At 44.8% G+C, this 18,747-nt stretch overlaps 1 protein-coding gene across 1 annotated transcript in view; it reads right to left on the bottom strand.

The window, feature by feature from the left end:
- The window catches only part of LOC311131086 (growth arrest-specific protein 7-like), a 169,082-nt gene that overhangs the window by 128,252 nt on the left and 22,083 nt on the right, over positions 1–18,747 (bottom strand). The window contains exon 2 of the mRNA XM_084163900.1: positions 14,512–14,629. Within this exon, the coding sequence (XP_084020026.1) occupies positions 14,512–14,629 (118 nt within the window). The remainder of the gene's footprint in view (positions 1–14,511; positions 14,630–18,747) is intronic.

Genomic DNA, 18,747 nt, shown 5'->3' with positions numbered 1-18,747 from the left:
CTACTAAACTTGAGATAGCTGCAACCTGGACTCAGGGGTAGACGTAACATAATACGATATGTTTAGTTTAGCATGGTATATATTCATTTGTGGATGTCCATCATCCATTTCGTATGATATGTTACGAATTACAATTTGATGGGGCTAATGTTAGCTAGGTGCTAATGCTAATATTAGCTAGGTGGTTAACGTTAGCTAGGCTAGGGGTTAGGGTTAGGAGTTAAGATCAATCAAGTGAGCTACTTCTGGAACAGCTGAGGGTCTCTGAGGAGAGAATTGGGAACCACTGACTGATTTAGTCAACTGTACTCAACTGAAACAAGGCCATATGTGACTCTTTCACAAGACACTGTCACTGACCCTAGTCAGTACAAAACATGTCTTCTTCTTCTTCTTCTTCTTCTTCTTCTTCTTCTTCTTCTTCTTCTTCTTCTTCTTCTTCTTCTTCTTCTTCTTCTTCTTCTTCTTCTTCTTCTTCTTCTTCTTCTTCTTCTCGTGTGGTTTTCCTGCAGACTAGATGCGTTGTTGCGTATTGCTGCCTTTCACAGTTTGGAAAGTGCATTGGACATTTGTAAAAATAAATAAATAGGGAAAAAGGAAATTGCACCGCCATCTAGTACTGGTACTGGTACTCCCTGTATATAACTATTACCCCTACACATTGATCTGGTACTGGTACTCCCTGTATATAACTGTTACCCCTACACATTGATCTGGTACTGGTACTCCCTGTATATAGCTGTTACCCCTACACATTGATCTGGTACTGGTACTCCCTGTATATAACTATTAGGAAAACCAGCCACGTCGCCAATACCGATGTCTCGCTTCCAGACAATCTAAACACCTTCTTCGACCGCTTTGAGGATAACACATTGCCACAGACGAGGCCCACTACCAAGGACTGTGGCCTCTCCTTCTCCATGGCCGACGTGATTAAGACATTTAAGCATGTTAACCCCCGCAAGGCTGCCGGCCCAGACGGCATCCCTAGCCGTGTTGTATTCGGCGCATGTGGCCAATAACATTTGATTTGATTTGATCTGGTACTGGTACTCCCTGTATATAGCCATTGCCCCTACACATTGATCTGGTACTGGTACTCCCTGTATATAACTATTGCCCCTACACATTGATCTGGTACTGGTTCTCCCTGTATATAGCTGTTACCCCTACACATTGATATGGTACTGGTACTCCCTGTATATAGCTATTGCGGTGTTCCACTGATATACACCCTCATATAGTGTTCCACCCTGTTCATGAAAATAGTTTGCTCCTACAGACAGTCACGTGTCCGTGGCTTGTTATATAAAGCAGGCAGACAGGCATCGCTGCATTCAGTTACTGTTCGATGGACGCTAGAATGGGCAAAACGAGTGACCTAAGCGACTTTCAGCGTGGTATGGTCGTCGGTACCAGGCGCACCGGATCCAGCATCTCAGAAACGGTAATCCTTCTGGGTTTTTCTCTGTCTATGATTTACAGAGAATGATGCGACAAACATCCAGTCAACAGCAGTCGTGTGGGTGAAAACATATCGTTGGAGGAGAGAGGTCGAAGGAGATGACAAGAATGGTGCAAGCTAACAGACAGGCAACAAACAGACAAATAACGGCACAGTACAACAGTGGTTTGCGGAACGGCATCTCGTAACGCGCAACTCATCGGTCCTTGTCACGGATGGGCTACTGCAGCAGACAACCACACTGGGTTCCACTCCTATCAGCTAAAAACAAGAAGAAGCGGCTCCAGTGGGCACGAGATCACCAACACTGGACAATTGAGGAGTGGAAAAACATTGCCTGGTCTGACGAATCCCAGTTCCTATTGCGTCATGCAGATTCAGGACTTTGCATAAGCAGCATCAGTCAATGGCCCCATCCTGCCTGGTGTTAACGGTAAAGGCTGGTGGTGGTGGTGTAATGGTGTGGGGAATGTTTTCCTGGCACACATTAGGTCCCTTGATACCAACTGAGCAGCAAACGTTTCCGACCCCTTGTAGAATCCATACCCCGAAGAATTCAGGTCGTTGGCCTGGGAGGCTGGAACCCCTTCTCTCAAAACCCCCTGTAGTTCTTCTGCACTAAAATCTCTGATACCCCAAAATGTCTCTGCTGCTGCTCTTACCAATTCAATCTTCTGGGATTTCCTTTCCATCTGTGCGGTACGAACGCCTAGAAGCCAACCTTACTAAAGCACAAACTGTTCAGGTCACTCTGTACTGGCATACTACTGACAGGGATCCTCTCTGGCTCCCTCACCCTTTACCCAACATTCTCTACTTTCCTCATTGCCTCTGCACTTCCTGCACTGCTCTCACCCTGGAAACTTCAACCTGTCTCACTCGCACAGGACATTTCTGATCCCCAGCAACATGGCCACCCCCACAATTGAAACACTCCACTTTTCCCCCAGAAACTACACACTCTTTTGTCTTCATGCCCTCCTGCACACTTCTCACACCTCGGAATATCCCTCCTACATACTGCTGCAACATAACAAATAAACTTGGCACCTGAAACACCATAGTGGGTTCGGAACAAAAGCTCTCATGGGATAGCTTATTTACGCTAGCATGACATTATCCCACAAACACTCTAAGGACAGACAGGGTCTCTTCAGGCTCGGGTCTGCGTGGCACCAAACGGCGTGTATCACAGACACCGGGAATCCCCAACTTCAGTTGATCCACCTTAACCCCACCCCAGTTATCACTCCTTTCAGTGGCGCTCTGCTCCAGAGAGAAAAGCAGGGGACCACTTTCGTCCCGAGACTTGAAAGGTGCCGCGCCCTCTCCCTCTGACCAGGGAGAGGGCGCTCCACCTCTGGAAACTCTGACCAAATTGACAGAACCCAACTCCTTTACCCAGCCTGATACCACAATGGATCGGCCAAAAGGCATGGATCCACTTTCTCCACGAATCGTACTCCCACTGGGCCAGAATCATCTCTGGCATTTTCCTGATCATTGGGTTGAGGCCCGGAAGCCGTCACCTCACCTGATGACGCAGGTTCTTTCTCCTCACTTTTGTCAGGATCAATTTCAAGTTCATTATCTGTCTTCAGGTGCGTAACATGCATTTTTCTCTCCTGTACTTGACTCAAAGGAGAAAGTACTCTGCTTGCATTTCTCAGTCGGTTTCGGGTTTGCACCTCGCTTCTTCTCGCCATCCGCCCTTTTCCTCGCCCGGTCCTCCCGACATGATGACTTCCATCTCTGTGTGGGACTTCAGGAAACTCAGCATCGAACCGCCTGCTGCCGCCATGATGACTTCCATCTCTGTGTAAGACTTCAGGAAACTCAGCATCGAGCCGCCTGCTGCCGCCATGATGACTTCCATCTCTGTGTAAGACTTCAGGAAACTCAGCATCGAGCCGCCTGCTGCCGCCCTGCTCCCTCGCTCATCCACACATTCTTTTTTCACGAGCGTTTTGTTCCTGAGTTTTCAACTATAACACAGGAGGCTGCTGATAAGGCAGATAAGGCAGCTCATAATAATGGCTGGAACGGAGCGAATGGAATGGTATCAAACTCATGGAAACCATGGAAACCATGTGTTTGATGTATTCAATAACATTCTACCGATTCCACTCCACTCCACTCCACTCCACTCCACTCCACTCCACTCCACTCCACTCCACTCCACTCCACTCCAGCCTTTACCACAAGCCCGTCCTCCCCAATTAAGGTGCCACCAACCTCCTGCGATGTAATAGCATAACACAATACATTAGATCAACTGGAATGACAGTCTCACTCACAGTTGCACAAAAACAGCAGTGAGCAAACCACGCCCCAAAATATTAAAATGAGCCGCCTCCCATACATTTTAACTACCACTAAAAGAGCAAAGAACCCTTTTGTGAACTGTAAAGAACCGTTGAAGAGCTCAAATAACCCTTGTTTTGTTGTGTAGCCTGGAGGGTCTGGTAACTCAATACCCGATACAGCTCACACGAAGGAAGGACAAAGGATCAGTCAGATACTACCAACATTGAGGGAACAATGCATAAAGCATTGTCACTGCAGCCTATACAAAGAATACATAAACGTTTATAGACATCTTTAAACAGTCTAACAGACATTTGGAATGAACCCACACAGACAATTAGTGTAAATAGGTATGTAGTGATCTGTTGGGACACGGCCGGCTGTGGTTTTGTGGTTGAGGATGTTTTATCAAGCTACCCTCTGGACAGAGAGAGGACGATGCCCAGGGAGAATGTGAGGAAACCACAGTGAACCACAACGTAGTCGCCATACTGTTCTGTACAGAAATACAGGAAGGAAACCTCCAAGAAACAAGCCGTAACTGAGGAACCGTTCCATAGCTCGCTCACCCACGCATGATGGTCCTCTAGTTACCATGGCAAAGGCAGATACATAACACACACGTCCGTAGATGCATGTACGTGATGTGCGCACACAAACACACACACACACACACACACACACACAAACACACACACACACACACATCAGTATCTAATCTAGCTGAACTTTAACATAGAGAGATGGAGGTTGAAATAGCTGAGATCCTATAAATAACAGATTGTTTCGGTGAAATGTTATCAGATAGGGTGGAGACTGTTTGGAAAAGAGCCAGTTACAGTTGCCCTGTTGATGAACTGTGTGTGTGTGTGTTTATGGACTGTGCATTTATTGTGCTTCAATTGTCCAATTACTTGAAGAAAGAACAGGAAATAAGGCCTGGTGATCGTCTATGCCCCTCCGAGGCTGGTATCGCATTACCACAACTACAATAATCATTTTAATTTTTCAGCTGGATGACCGTTAATGCTGCGTGTATTTCTGTGCAAAGTTCTGAAAAATGAAGCATTTCCCTCCAAATAAATCTGACAGCAAATAAACCTCTCATCTCTGTCATCTCTCTAGAATATCACCCTCCTGTCATCTCTCTAGAATATCACCCTCCTGTCATCTCTCTAGAATATCACCCTCCTGTCATCTCTCTAGAATATCACCCTCCTGTCATCTCTCTAGAATATCACCTTCCTGTCATCTCTCTAGAATATCACCCTCCTGTCATCTCTCTAGAATATCACCCTCCTGTCATCTCTCTAGAATATCACCCTCCTGTCATCTCTCTAGAATATCACCCTCCTGTCATCTCTCTAGAATATCACCCTCCTGTCATCTCTCTAGAATATCACCCTCCTGTCATCTCTCTAGAATATCACCCACCTGTCATCTCTCTAGAATATCACCCTCCTGTCATCTCTCTAGAATATCACCATCCTGTCATCTCTCATCACCCTCCTGTCATCTCTCATCACCCTCCTGTCATCTCTCTAGAATATCACCTGTCATCTCTCTATAATATCACCCGCCTGTCATCTCTCATCACCCTCCTGTCATCTCTCTAGAATATCACCCTACTGTAATCTCTCTAGAATATCACCCTCCTGTCATCTCTCTAGAATATCACCCTCCTGTCATCTCTCTAGAATATCACCCTCCTGTCATCTCTCTAGAATATCACCCTCCTGTCATCTCTCTAGAATATCACCCTCCTGTCATCTCTCATCACACTCCTGTCATCTCTCTAGAATATCACCCTCCTGTCATCTCTCTAGAATATCACCCTCCTGTCATCTCTCTAGAATATCACCCTCCTGTCATCTCTCTAGAATATCACCCTCCTGTCATCTCTCTATAATATCACCCTCCTGTCATCTCTCTAGAATATCACCCTCCTGTCATCTCTCTAGAATATCACCCTCCTGTCATCTCTCTAGAATATCACCCTCCTGTCATCTCTCTAGAATATCACCATCCTGTCATCTCTCATCACCCTCCTGTCATCTCTCATCACCCTCCTGTCATCTCTCTAGAATATCACCCTACTGTCATCTCTCTAGAATATCACCCTCCTGTCATCTCTCTAGAATATCACCCTCCTGTCATCTCTCTAGAATATCACCCTCCTGTCATCTCTCTATAATATCACCCTCCTGTCATCTCTCTAGAATATCACCCTCCTGTCATCTCTCTAGAATATCACCCTCCTGTCATCTCTCATCACCCTCCTGTCATCTCTCTAGAATATCACCTGTCATCTCTCTATAATATCACCCGCCTGTCATCTCTCATCACCCTCCTGTCATCTCTCTAGAATATCACCCTACTGTCATCTCTCTAGAATATCACCCTCCTGTCATCTCTCTAGAATATCACCCTACTGTCATCTCTCTAGAATATCACCCTCCTGTCATCTCTCTAGAATATCACCCTCCTGTCATCTCTCTAGAATATCACCCCCCTGTCATCTCTCTGTAATATCACCCTCCTGTCATCTCTCAATAATATCAACCTCCTGTCATCTCTCTAGAATATCACCCTCCTCTCATCTCTCAATAATATCAACCTCCTGTCATCTCTCTAGAATATCACCCCCCTGTCATCTCTCTGTAATATCACCCTCCTGTCATCTCTCAATAATATCAACCTCCTGTCATCTCTCTAGAATATCACCCTCCTGTCATCTCTCTGTAATATCACCCTCCTGTCATCTCTCAATAATATCAACCTCCTGTCATCTCTCTGTAATGTCACCCTCCTGTCATCTCTCTGTAATGTCACCCTCCTGTCATCTCTCTGTAATGTCACCCTCCTGTCATCTCTCTAGAATATCACCCTCCTGTCATCTCTCTGTAATGTCACCCTCCTGTCATCTCTCTGTAATGTCACCCTCCTCTCATCTCTCTGTAATGTCACCCTCCTGTCATCTCTCTGTAATGTCACCCTCCTCTCATCTCTCTGTAATGTCACCCTCCTGTCATCTCTCTGTAATGTCACCCTCCTGTCATCTCTCTGTAATGTCACCCTCCTGTCATCTCTCTGTAATGTCACCCTCCTCTCATCTCTCTGTAATGTCACCCTCCTCTCATCTCTCTGTAATGTCACCCTCCTCTCATCTCTCTGTAATGTCACCCTCCTGTCATCTCTCTGTAATGTCACCCTCCTGTCATCTCTCTAGAATATCACCCTCCTCTCATCTCTCTGTAATGTCAGCCTCCTCTCATCTCTCTGTAATGTCACCCTCCTGTCATCTCTCTGTAATGTCACCCTCCTGTCATCTCTCTGTAATGTCACCCTCCTGTCATCTCTCTGTAATGTCACCCTCCTGTCATCTCTCTGTAATGTCACCCTCCTGTCATCTCTCTAGAATATCACCCTCCTCTCATCTCTCTGTAATGTCAGCCTCCTCTCATCTCTCTGTAATGTCACCCTCCTGTCATCTCTCTGTAATGTCACCCTCTGTCATCTCTCTAGAATATCACCCTCCTGTCATCTCTCTGTAATGTCACCCTCCTCTCATCTCTCTGTAATGTCAGCCTCCTCTCATCTCTCTGTAATGTCACCCTCCTCTCATCTCTCTAGAATATCACCCTCCTGTCATCTCTCTATAATATCACCCTCCTGTCATCTCTCTAAAATATCACCCTCCTGTCATCTCTCATGACCCTCCTGTCATCTCTCATGACCCTCCTGTCATCTCTCTAGAATATCACCCTCCTGTCATCTCTCTAGAATATCACCCTCCTGTCATCTCTCATCACCCTCCTGTCATCTCTCTAGAATATCACCCTCCTGTCATCTCTCTATAATATCACCCTCCTGTCATCTCTCTATAATATCACCCTCCTGTCATCTCTCATGACCCTCCTGTCATCTCTCTAGAATATCACCCTCCTGTCATCTCTCATCACCCTCCTGTCATCTCTCTATAATATCAACTTCCTGTCATCTCTCTGTAATGTCACCCTCCTGTCATCTCTCTATAATATCAACTTCCTGTCATCTCTCTGTAATGTCACCCTCCTGTCATCTCTCTGTAATGTCACCCTCCTCTCATCTCTCTGTAATGTCACCCTCCTCTCATCTCTCTGTAATGTCACCCTCCTGTCATCTCTCTGTAATGTCACCCTCCTCTCATCTCTCTGTAATGTCACCCTCCTGTCATCTCTCTGTAATGTCATCCTCCTCCCATCTCTCTGTAATGTCACCCTCCTCTCATCTCTCTGTAATGTCACCCTCCTCTCATCTCTCTGTAATGTCACCCTCCTCTCATCTCTCTGTAATGTCACCCTCCTGTCATCTCTCTGTAATGTCACCCTCCTGTCATCTCTCTGTAATGTCACCCTCCTCTCATCTCTCTGTAATGTCAGCCTCCTGTCATCTCTCTGTAATGTCACCCTCCTCCCATCTCTCTGTAATGTCACCCTCCTGTCATCTCTCTGTAATGTCACCCTCCTGTCATCTCTCTGTAATGTCACCCTCCTCTCATCTCTCTGTAATGTCACCCTCCTGTCATCTCTCTGTAATGTCACCCTCCTCTCATCTCTCTGTAATGTCACCCTCCTCTCATCTCTCTGTAATGTCACCCTCCTCTCATCTCTCTGTAATGTCACCCCCTGTCATCTCTCTGTAATGTCACCCTCCTGTCATCTCTCTGTAATGTCACCCTCCTCTCATCTCTCTGTAATGTCACCCTCCTGTCATCTCTCTGTAATGTCACCCTCCTGTCATCTCTCTGTAATGTCACCCTCCTGTCATCTCTCTGTAATGTCACCCTCCTCTCATCTCTCTGTAATGTCACCCTCCTCTCATCTCTCTGTAATGTCACCCTCCTCTCATCTCTCTAGAATATCACCCTCCTCTCATCTCTCTGTAATGTCACCCTCCTGTCATCTCTCTGTAATGTCACCCTCCTGTCATCTCTCATGACCCTCCTGTCATCTCTCTAGAATATCACCCTCCTCTCATCTCTCTGTAATGTCACCCTCCTGTCATCTCTCTGTAATGTCACCCTCCTGTCATCTCTCTGTAATGTCAGCCTCCTCCCATCTCTCTGTAATGTCACCCTCCTGTCATATCTTTGCAACCCTGTGGAGTCAGAGAGCTGATAATCTATTGAAGATATGCTTATTCTCCAGACCTGATAAACACACAACAGATCAGGGGAATCTACTCAGGGATGAAATGATTATATAAGGGAAATAACGATTGAAAGTGAAGGGCTTTTGGCTGTGTGGCAGACAATCCTTCAGAGGGTGTAGCCAAACATGACTGCCCTGGAGTGGTTTGTCTTTTCCCATTAACACGTTAACCAAAGTGGCCTTCGTCTAAACGGAGACAGAGGAAGGAGACAGAGGAAGAAGAAAGAGGAAGGAGACACAGAAGTAGGTAAAGGAGCTACTTGTTTTTCTACTTGTGTTTCTGGGTTTTGGTTAGTCTAATTTGAGATGCAGACCACTGTGACCATCTGCCCCACTACAAACACACACACACACACACACACACACACCATGTTCCTGCTCCACACAGTAATGCATGCTGGGAATGTCTTGGATCTGCCTTATTATAGCTACTATCATTCACAACACATTCACTTGTTAGGGCACTGAACGGCTTTACTCATATAGACTGAGTAGGTGGTGTCATGACAAAAATATGTCTACATTCTAAATAATCTACAACCTCCCATTCTAAATAGTCTACAACCTCCCATTCTAAATAGTCTACAACCTCCCATTCTAAATAGTCTACAACCTCCCATTCTAAATAGTCTACAACCTCCCATTCTAAATAGTCGACAACCTCCCATTCTAAATAGTCTACAACCTCCCATTCTAAATAGTCTACAACCTCCCATTCTAAATAGTCTACAACCTCCCATTCTAAATAGTCGACAACCTCCCATTCTAAATAGTCTACAACCTCCCATTCTAAATAGTCGACAACCTCCCATTCTAAATAGTCTACAACCTCCCATTCTAAATAGTCTACAACCTCCCATTCTAAATAGTCTACAACCTCCCATTCTAAATGGTCTACAACCTCCCATTCTAAATAGTCTACAACCTCCCATTCTAAATAGTCTACAACCTCCCATTCTAAATAGTCTACAACCTCCCATTCTAAATAGTCTACAACCTCCCATTCTAAATGGTCTACAACCTCCCATTCTAAATAGTCTACAACCTCCCATTCTAAATAGTCTACAACCTCCCATTCTAAATGGTCTACAACCTCCCATTCTAAATGGTCTACAACCTCCCATTCTAAATAGTCTACAACCTCCCATTCTAAATGGTCTACAACCTCCCATTCTAAATAGTCTACAACCTCCCATTCTAAATAGTCTACAACCTCCCATTCTAAATAGTCGACAAGCTCCCATTCTAAATAGTCTACAACCTCCCATTCTAAATAGTCGACAACCTCCCATTCTAAATAGTCGACAACCTCCCATTCTAAATAGTCTACAACCTCCCATTCTAAATGGTCTACAACCTCCCATTCTAAATAGTCTACAACCTCCCATTCTAAATAGTCTACAACCTCCCATTCTAAATAGTCTACAACCTCCCATTCTAAATAGTCTACAACCTCCCATTCTAAATAGTCTACAACCTCCCATTCTAAATAGTCTACAACCTCCCATTCTAAATGGTCTACAACCTCCCATTCTAAATAGTCTACAACCTCCCATTCTAAATAGTCTACAACCTCCCATTCTAAATAGTCGACAAGCTCCCATTCTAAATAGTCTACAACCTCCCATTCTAAATAGTCGACAACCTCCCATTCTAAATAGTCGACAACCTCCCATTCTAAATAGTCTACAACCTCCCATTCTAAATGGTCTACAACCTCCCATTCTAAATAGTCGACAACCTCCCATTCTAAATAGTCTACAACCTCCCATTCTAAATGGTCTACAACCTCCCATTCTAAATGGTATACAACCTCCCATTCTAAATAGTCTACAACCTCCCATTCTAAATGGTCTACAACCTCCCATTCTAAATAGTCTACAACCTCCCATTCTAAATAGTCTACAACCTCCCAGTGATGTCCTTTTTACCATCTCCTCAAAATATAACCAGCATCTGTAAACTCAGAACCTCTCTGAGAGCTGCCAGCACAGCAGGAAAATAACATCCCCCAGGAGGTCTCCCATTTCTTTTCACACCATCATATCATTACTTCACGTTTCCCCCTGAGTTCATTAAAGGTTAGTAAATCAATCCTGTCTCTGCCCCTGCCCCTGTTCTGTTCTTAACAGAGGAATGCACCGTGTTGCTTTCTCAGTCTCTGTGTTTCTCTGTCCCCGTGTGTGTGTTTGAGTGGTGGTGCTGGGGAGAGAGACAGACAGCTAATGGTGTTGAAAGAGACAATGGTGTGAAGAGTGATGTGCCTCAACACCCAGCAGTACCAGTCAGATGCCTCAGCACCCAGCAGTACCAGTCAGATGCCTCAGCACCCAGCAGTACCAGTCAGATGCCTCAACACCCAGCAGTACCAGTCAGATGCCTCAGCACCCAGCAGTACCAGTCAGATGCCTCAACACCCAGCAGTACCAGTCAGATGCCTCAGCACCCAGCAGTACCAGTCAGATGCCTCAGCACCCAGCAGTACCAGTCAGATGCCTCAACACCCAGCAGTACCAGTCAGATGCCTCAGCACCCAGCAGTACCAGTCAGATGCCTCAACACCCAGCAGTACCAGTCAGATGCCTCAGCACCCAGCAGTACCAGTCAGATGCCTCAACACCCAGCAGTACCAGTCAGATGCCTCAGCACCCAGCAGTACCAGTCAGATGCCTCAGCACCCAGCAGTACCAGTCAGATGCCTCAGCACCCAGCAGTACCAGTCAGATGCCTCAACACCCAGCAGTACCAGTCAGATGCCTCAACACCCAGCAGTACCAGTCAGATGCCTCAACACCCAGCAGTACCAGTCAGATGCCTCAGCACCCAGCAGTACCAGTCAGATGCCTCAACACCCAGCAGTACCAGTCAGATGCCTCAACACCCAGCAGTACCAGTCAGATGCCTCAGCACCCAGCAGTACCAGTCAGATGCCTCAACACCCAGCAGTACCAGTCAGATGCCTCAACACCCAGCAGTACCAGTCAGATGCCTCAGCACCCAGCAGTACCAGTCAGATGCCTCAACACCCAGCAGTACCAGTCAGATGCCTCAACACCCAGCAGTACCAGTCAGATGCCTCAGCACCCAGCAGTACCAGTCAGATGCCTCAGCACCCAGCAGTACCAGTAAGATGCCTCAGCACCCAGCAGTACCAGTCAGATGCCTCAACACCCAGCAGTACCAGTCAGATGCCTCAACACCCAGCAGTACCAGTCAGATGCCTCAGCACCCAGCAGTACCAGTCAGATGCCTCAACACCCAGCAGTACCAGTCAGATGCCTCAACACCCAGCAGTACCAGTCAGATGCCTCAGCACCCAGCAGTACCAGTCAGATGCCTCAGCACCCAGCAGTACCAGTCAGATGCCTCAACACCCAGCAGTACCAGTCAGATGCCTCAGCACCCAGCAGTACCAGTCAGATGCCTCAGCACCCAGCAGTACCAGTCAGATGCCTCAACACCCAGCAGTACCAGTCAGATGCCTCAGCACCCAGCAGTACCAGTCAGATGCCTCAACACCCAGCAGTACCAGTCAGATGCCTCAGCACCCAGCAGTACCAGTCAGATGCCTCAGCACCCAGCAGTACCAGTCAGATGCCTCAACACCCAGCAGTACCAGTCAGATGCCTCAACACCCAGCAGTACCAGTCAGATGCCTCAGCAGTCAGCAGTACCAGTCAGATGCCTCAACACCCAGCAGTACCAGTCAGATGCCTCAACACCCAGCAGTACCAGTCAGATGCCTCAACACCCAGCAGTACCAGTCAGATGCCTCAGCACCCAGCAGTACCAGTCAGATGCCTCAACACCCAGCAGTACCAGTCAGATGCCTCAGCACCCAGCAGTACCAGTCAGATGCCTCAACACCCAGCAGTACCAGTCAGATGCCTCAGCAGTCAGCTAGAGCTCATTGACATTGTTATGTAAATCAAATCAAATACATTTTTACTTGTCACATGCGCCGAATACAACAGGTGTAGACCTTACAGTGAAATGCTTACTTACAAGCCCTTAACCAACAACGCAGTTTTAAGAAAATAGAGTAAATAAATTATTTACTAAATAAACTAAAGTAACAGTGCTACATGGAACGTCTCATTGACATTGTTATGTAATAGTGCTACATTGAACGTCCCATTGTCATTGAGTTTCACTCATACCAACTGTCAAAATCTCTGGATTAATATGAATCAGCCTACCTTAGGCAATACATGTACAGTGCCTTCAGAAAGTATTCTTGTGAGCCCATGTGGGCTGGGCACCGGTAAATCAATCAGTCATACCCCTTGACTTATTCCACATTTTGTTGTGTTACAGCCTGAATTCAAAACAGATTAAATAGATTGTTTTTCCTCACCCATCTACACACAATACCCCATTATGACAAAGTGAAAACATGCCTCAGCATGTGTTTTGAAACTTAAATACAGACATATATCATTTACATAAGTATTCACACCCCTGAGTCAATACTTTGTAGAAGCGCCTTTGGCAGCAATTACAGCTGTGAGTCTTTCTGGGTCTCTAAGAGCTTTCCACACCTGGATTGTGCAACATTTATCCATTATTCTTTTTTAATTTATTTCAAGCTCTGTCAAATTGGTTGTTAATCATTGCTAGACAGCCATTTTCAGATCTTGAAATATATTATTAAGTAGATTTAAGTCAAAACTGTAACTCGGTCACTTGGTAAGCAACTCCAGTGTATATTTGGCCTTATGTTTTAGGTTATTGTCCTGCTGAAAGATGAATTAATCTCCCAGTGTCTGGTGGAAAGCAGACTGAACCCAGGTTTTCCTTAGGGATTTTGTCTGTGATTAGCTCCATTCTGATCCTTTTTTATCCTGAAAAACTCCCCAGTCCTTAACGACTAAAAATATTTTTATTCTGTACAGGCTTGCTTCTTTTCACTCTGTCAGGTTAATAATGTGGAGTAACTACAATGTTGTTGATCCATCCTCAGTCTTCTCCTATCACAGCCATTAAACTCTCATGGTGAAATCTCTGAGCGGTTTCCTTCCTCTCCGGCAACTGAGTTAGGAAGGATGCCTGTATCTTTGTAGTGACTGGGTGTATTGATACACCATTCAAAGTGTAATTAATAACTTCACCATGCTCAAAGGGATATTCAATGTCTGCTTTTTATATTTCTAACCATCCACCAATAGGTGCCCTTCTTTGATAGGCATTGGAAAACCTCCCTGGTCTTTCTGGTTGAATCTCTGTTTGAAATTCCCTTTTTGACTGAGGAACCTTACAGATAATTGTATGTGTAGGGTACAGAGATGAGATACTCATTCAAAAATCATGTTAAACATTATTATTGCACACAGAGTGAGTTATGTGACTTGTTAAGCAAATGTTTACTCCTGAACTTATTTAGGATTGCCATAACAAAGGGGTTGAATACTTATTGTATTTCAGCTTTTTATCAAAGACAATACATTATAAATTCAGGCTGTAACACAACAAAATGTGTAAAAAGTTAAGGGGTGTGAATACTTTCTGAAGGCAGTGTATATCAGTCTCCATGTCTGTCCTTACCGTTGTTGGAGGAGTTTACATAGTACTGCCGCCCCTCTGATGACATGTAGCACGTCCAGTGTTGAGGGAGAGGCTCTCCGAGGCCCTCAACCGGCAATGAGGTCATAGACGCAGTTTTCTGTCAAAACAGATAAAGACATAAAAAATATGAATAAAATGAACATAAGGGCTTTCAGCTTTCACACAAGTATTTTATTTCTAGCTCATTTAATAAATGACATAATTGGCAGAAAGACTGTGGTACAATTCAGCAATAAGACCCGAGGAGGTGTGGTATATGGCCAATATACCACGACTAAGGGCTGTTCTTAGGAACGACACAACCCCCGAGGTGTCTTATTGCTATTATAAACTGGTTCATTAGAGCAGTAAAAATACATGTTTTGTTATACCCGTGGTATACGGTCTCATATATCACGTCTGTCAGCCAATCAGCATACAGGTCTCAAACCACCCAGTTTATAATGCAATACTAAGAACAACAAACAACTAGAACCAGTCTGTTATTGGCCAGTCATGATATAACTGGTTGAGAGAATTCCAAGAGTGTGCAAAGCTGTCATCAAGGCAAAGGGTGGCTATTTGAAGAATCTCAAAAATAAAATATATTTTGATTTGTTTAACACAAATATATAATCATCAACATCAAACCAGCTTCCCCTTACACAATAATATTTCTGCATGTGTGCTGTTGGTGAGACCACTTGTCTCACCTCGCTGGCTATCAGGTCAACAAGATGGTAATGTATAGCAATGTACAAATCCTTGTTTGAACAGCAGCCATTCACAACATGGGCAATGGACTCCATTACATTTGACTCATGTAGAATACAAAATGGGTCACACACACACACACACTACAGTGAGGGAAAAAAGTATTTGATCCCCTGCTGATTTTGTACGTTTGCCCACTGACAAAGAAATGATCAGTCTATAATTTGAATGGTAGGTTTATTTGAACAGTGAGAGACAGAATAACAACAACAAAATCCTGAAAAACGCATGTAAAAAATGTTATAAATTGATTTGCATTTTAATGAGGGAAATAAGTATTTGACCCCTCTGCAAAACATGACTTAGTACTTGGTGGCAAAACCCTTGTTGGCAATCACAGAGGTCAGAAGTTTCTTGTAGTTGGCCACCAGGTTTGCACACATCTCAGGAGGGATTTTGTCCCACTCCTCTTTGCAGATCTTCTCCAAGTCATTAAGGTTTTGAGGATGACGTTTGGCAACTCGAACCTTCAGCTCCCTCCACATATTTTTTATGGGATTAAGGTCTGGAGACTGGCTAGGCCACTCCAGGACCTTAATGTGCTTCTTCTTGAGCCACTCCTTTGTTGCCTTGGCCATGTGTTTTGGGTCATTGTCATGCTGGAATACCCATCCACGACCCATTTTCAATGCCCTGGCTGAGGGAAGGAGGTTCTCACCCAAGATTTGACGGTACATGGCCCCGTCCATCGTCCCTTTGATGCGGTGAAGTTGTCCTGTCCCCTTTGCAGAAAAACACCCCCAAAGCATAATGTTTCCACCTCCATGTTTGATGGTGGGGATGGTATTCTTGGGGTCATAGGCAGCATTCCAACTCCTCCAAACACGGCGAGTTGAGATGATGCCAAGGAGCTCCATTTTGGTCTCATCTGACCACAACACTTTCACCCAGTTCTCCTCTGAATCATTCAGATGTTCACCTGGCAAACTTCAGACGGGCCTGTATATGTGCTTTCTTGAGCAAGGGGACCTTGCGGTCGCTGCAGGATTTCAGTCCTTCACGGCGTAGTGTGTTACCAATTGTTTTCTTGGTGACTATGGTCCCAGCTGCCTTGAGATCATTGACAAGATCCTCCCGTGTAATTCTGGGCTGATTCCTCACCGTTCTCATGATCATTGCAACTCCACGAGGTGAGATCTTGCATGGAGTCCCAGGCAGAGGGAGATAGACAGTTATTTTGTGTTTCTTCCATTTGCGAATAATCGCACCAACTGTTGTCACCTTCTCACCAAGCTGCTTGGCGATGGTCTTGTTGCCCATTCCAGCCTTGTGTAGGTCTACAATCTTGTCCCTGACATCCTTGGAGAGCTCTTTGGTCTTGGCCATGGTGGAGAGTTTGGAATCTGATTGATTGATTGCTTCTGTGGACAGGTGTCTTTTATACAGGTAACAAGCTGAGATTAGGAGCACTCCCTTTAAGAGTGTGCTCCTAATTTCAGCTCGTTACCTGTATAAAAGACACCTGGGAGGCAGAAATCTTTCTGATTGAGAGGCGGTCAAATACTTATTTCCCTCATTAAAATGCAAATCAATTTATAACATTTTTGACATGCGTTTTTCTGGAATTTTTTGTTGTTATTCTGTCTCTCACTGTTCAAATAAACCTACCATTAAAATAATAAACTGATCATTTCTTTGTCAGTGGGCAAACGTACAAAATCAGCAGGGGATCAAATACTTTTATCCCTCACTGTATATAGACTAACACAGGTCACTGTATAGCCAACTCTGGCCAGATGCTACTGATTAAAACAGAATTGCTCAGTATAAGGTCAAGACCATTGTAACATGTTATTGTGTTTGGGAAAACCGGCAGAAATTCCTTAACAATTACTCTCTGTTATTGGAGCGGGTGCCAAGTTGCTCAAGCAACATAGGCAGCAGCTACTCTTCCTGGGGTCCAGCAAAATTAAGGCAGTTATACATTTAAAAAAACATTAAAATACATTCATAGCAGATTTCACAGCACACTAAGTGTGTGCCCTCAGGCCCCTACTCCACTACACTGTATGTGTGTGTATAGGGCATATGTTATCGTGTGTGTGTATGCATGTGTCTGTGCCTATGTTTGTGTTGCTTCACAGTCCCCGCTGGTCCATAAGGTGTATTTTTATCTGTTTTTTTAAATCTGATTCTACTGCTTGCATCAGTTACTTGATGTGGAATAGAGTTCCATGTATTCATGGCTCTATTTAGTACTGTGCGCCTCCCATAGTCTGTTCTGGACTTGGGGACTGTGAAGAGACCTCTGGTGGCATGTCTTGTGGGGTATGCATGGGTGTCTGAGCTGTGTGCCAGTCGTTCAAACAGACAGCTCGGTGCTTTCAACATATCAACACCTCTCACAAACACAAGCAGTGATGAAGTCAATCTCTCCTCCACTTTGAGCCAGGAGAGATTGACATGCATATTATTAATGTTTGCTCTCTGTATACATCCAAGGGCCAGCCGTGCTGCCCTGTTTTGAGCCAATTGCAATTTTCCTAAGTCCCTCTTTGTGCCACCTGACCACATGACTGATTAGTAGTCCAGGTGTGACAAAACTAGGGCCTGTAGGACCTGCCTTGTTGATAGTGCTGTTAAGAAGGCAGAGTAGCGCTATATTATGGACATACTTCTCCCCATTTTAGCTACTGTTGTATCAATATGTTTTGACCATGACAGTTTACAATCCAGGGTTACTCCAAGCAGTTTAGTCACCTCAACTTGCTCAATCTCCACATTATTTATTACAAGATTTAATTGAGGTTTGGCGTTTAGTGAATGATTTGTTCCAAATACAATGCTTTTAGTTTTAGAAATATTTAGGACTAACTTATTCCTTGTCACCCACTCTGAAACTAACTGCACCTCTTTGTTAAGTGTTGCAGTCATTTCAGTCGCTGTAGTCGCTGACATGTATAGTGTTGAGTCATCTGCATACATAGACACTCTGGCTTTACTCAAAGTCAGTGGCATGTCATTAGTAAAGATTGAAAAAAGTAATGGGCCTAGACAGCTGCCCTGGGGAATTCCTGATTCTACCTGGATTATGTTGGAGAGGCTTCCATTAAAGAACACCCTCTGTGTTCCATTAGACAGGTAACTCTGTATCCACAATATAGCAGGTGGAGTAAATCCATAATACATATGTTTTTCCAGCAGCAAATTATGATCGAAAATGTCAAAAGCCGCACTGAAGTCTAACAAAACAGCCCCCACAATCTTTTTATCATCAATTTCTCTCAGCCAATCATCAGTCATTTGTGTAAGTGCTGTGCTTGTTGAATGTCCTTCTCTATAAGCATGCTGAAAGTTTGGTGTCAATTTGTTTACTGTAAAATAGCATTGTATCTTGTCAAACACCATTTCTTCCAATAGTTTACTAAGGGTTGGTAACAGGCTAATTGGTCGGCTATTTGAGCCAGTAAAGGGGGCTTTACTATTCTTAGGTAGCGGAATGACTTTTGCTTCCCTCCAAGC

This window comes from Coregonus lavaretus, assembly GCF_964263955.1.
Source record: "Coregonus lavaretus genome assembly, chromosome: 1".
Taxonomy (NCBI): Eukaryota; Metazoa; Chordata; class Actinopteri; order Salmoniformes; family Salmonidae; genus Coregonus; species Coregonus lavaretus.
Note: the sequence above shows the minus strand (reverse complement) of the source record. Positions and strands in the feature narration are given on the sequence as shown.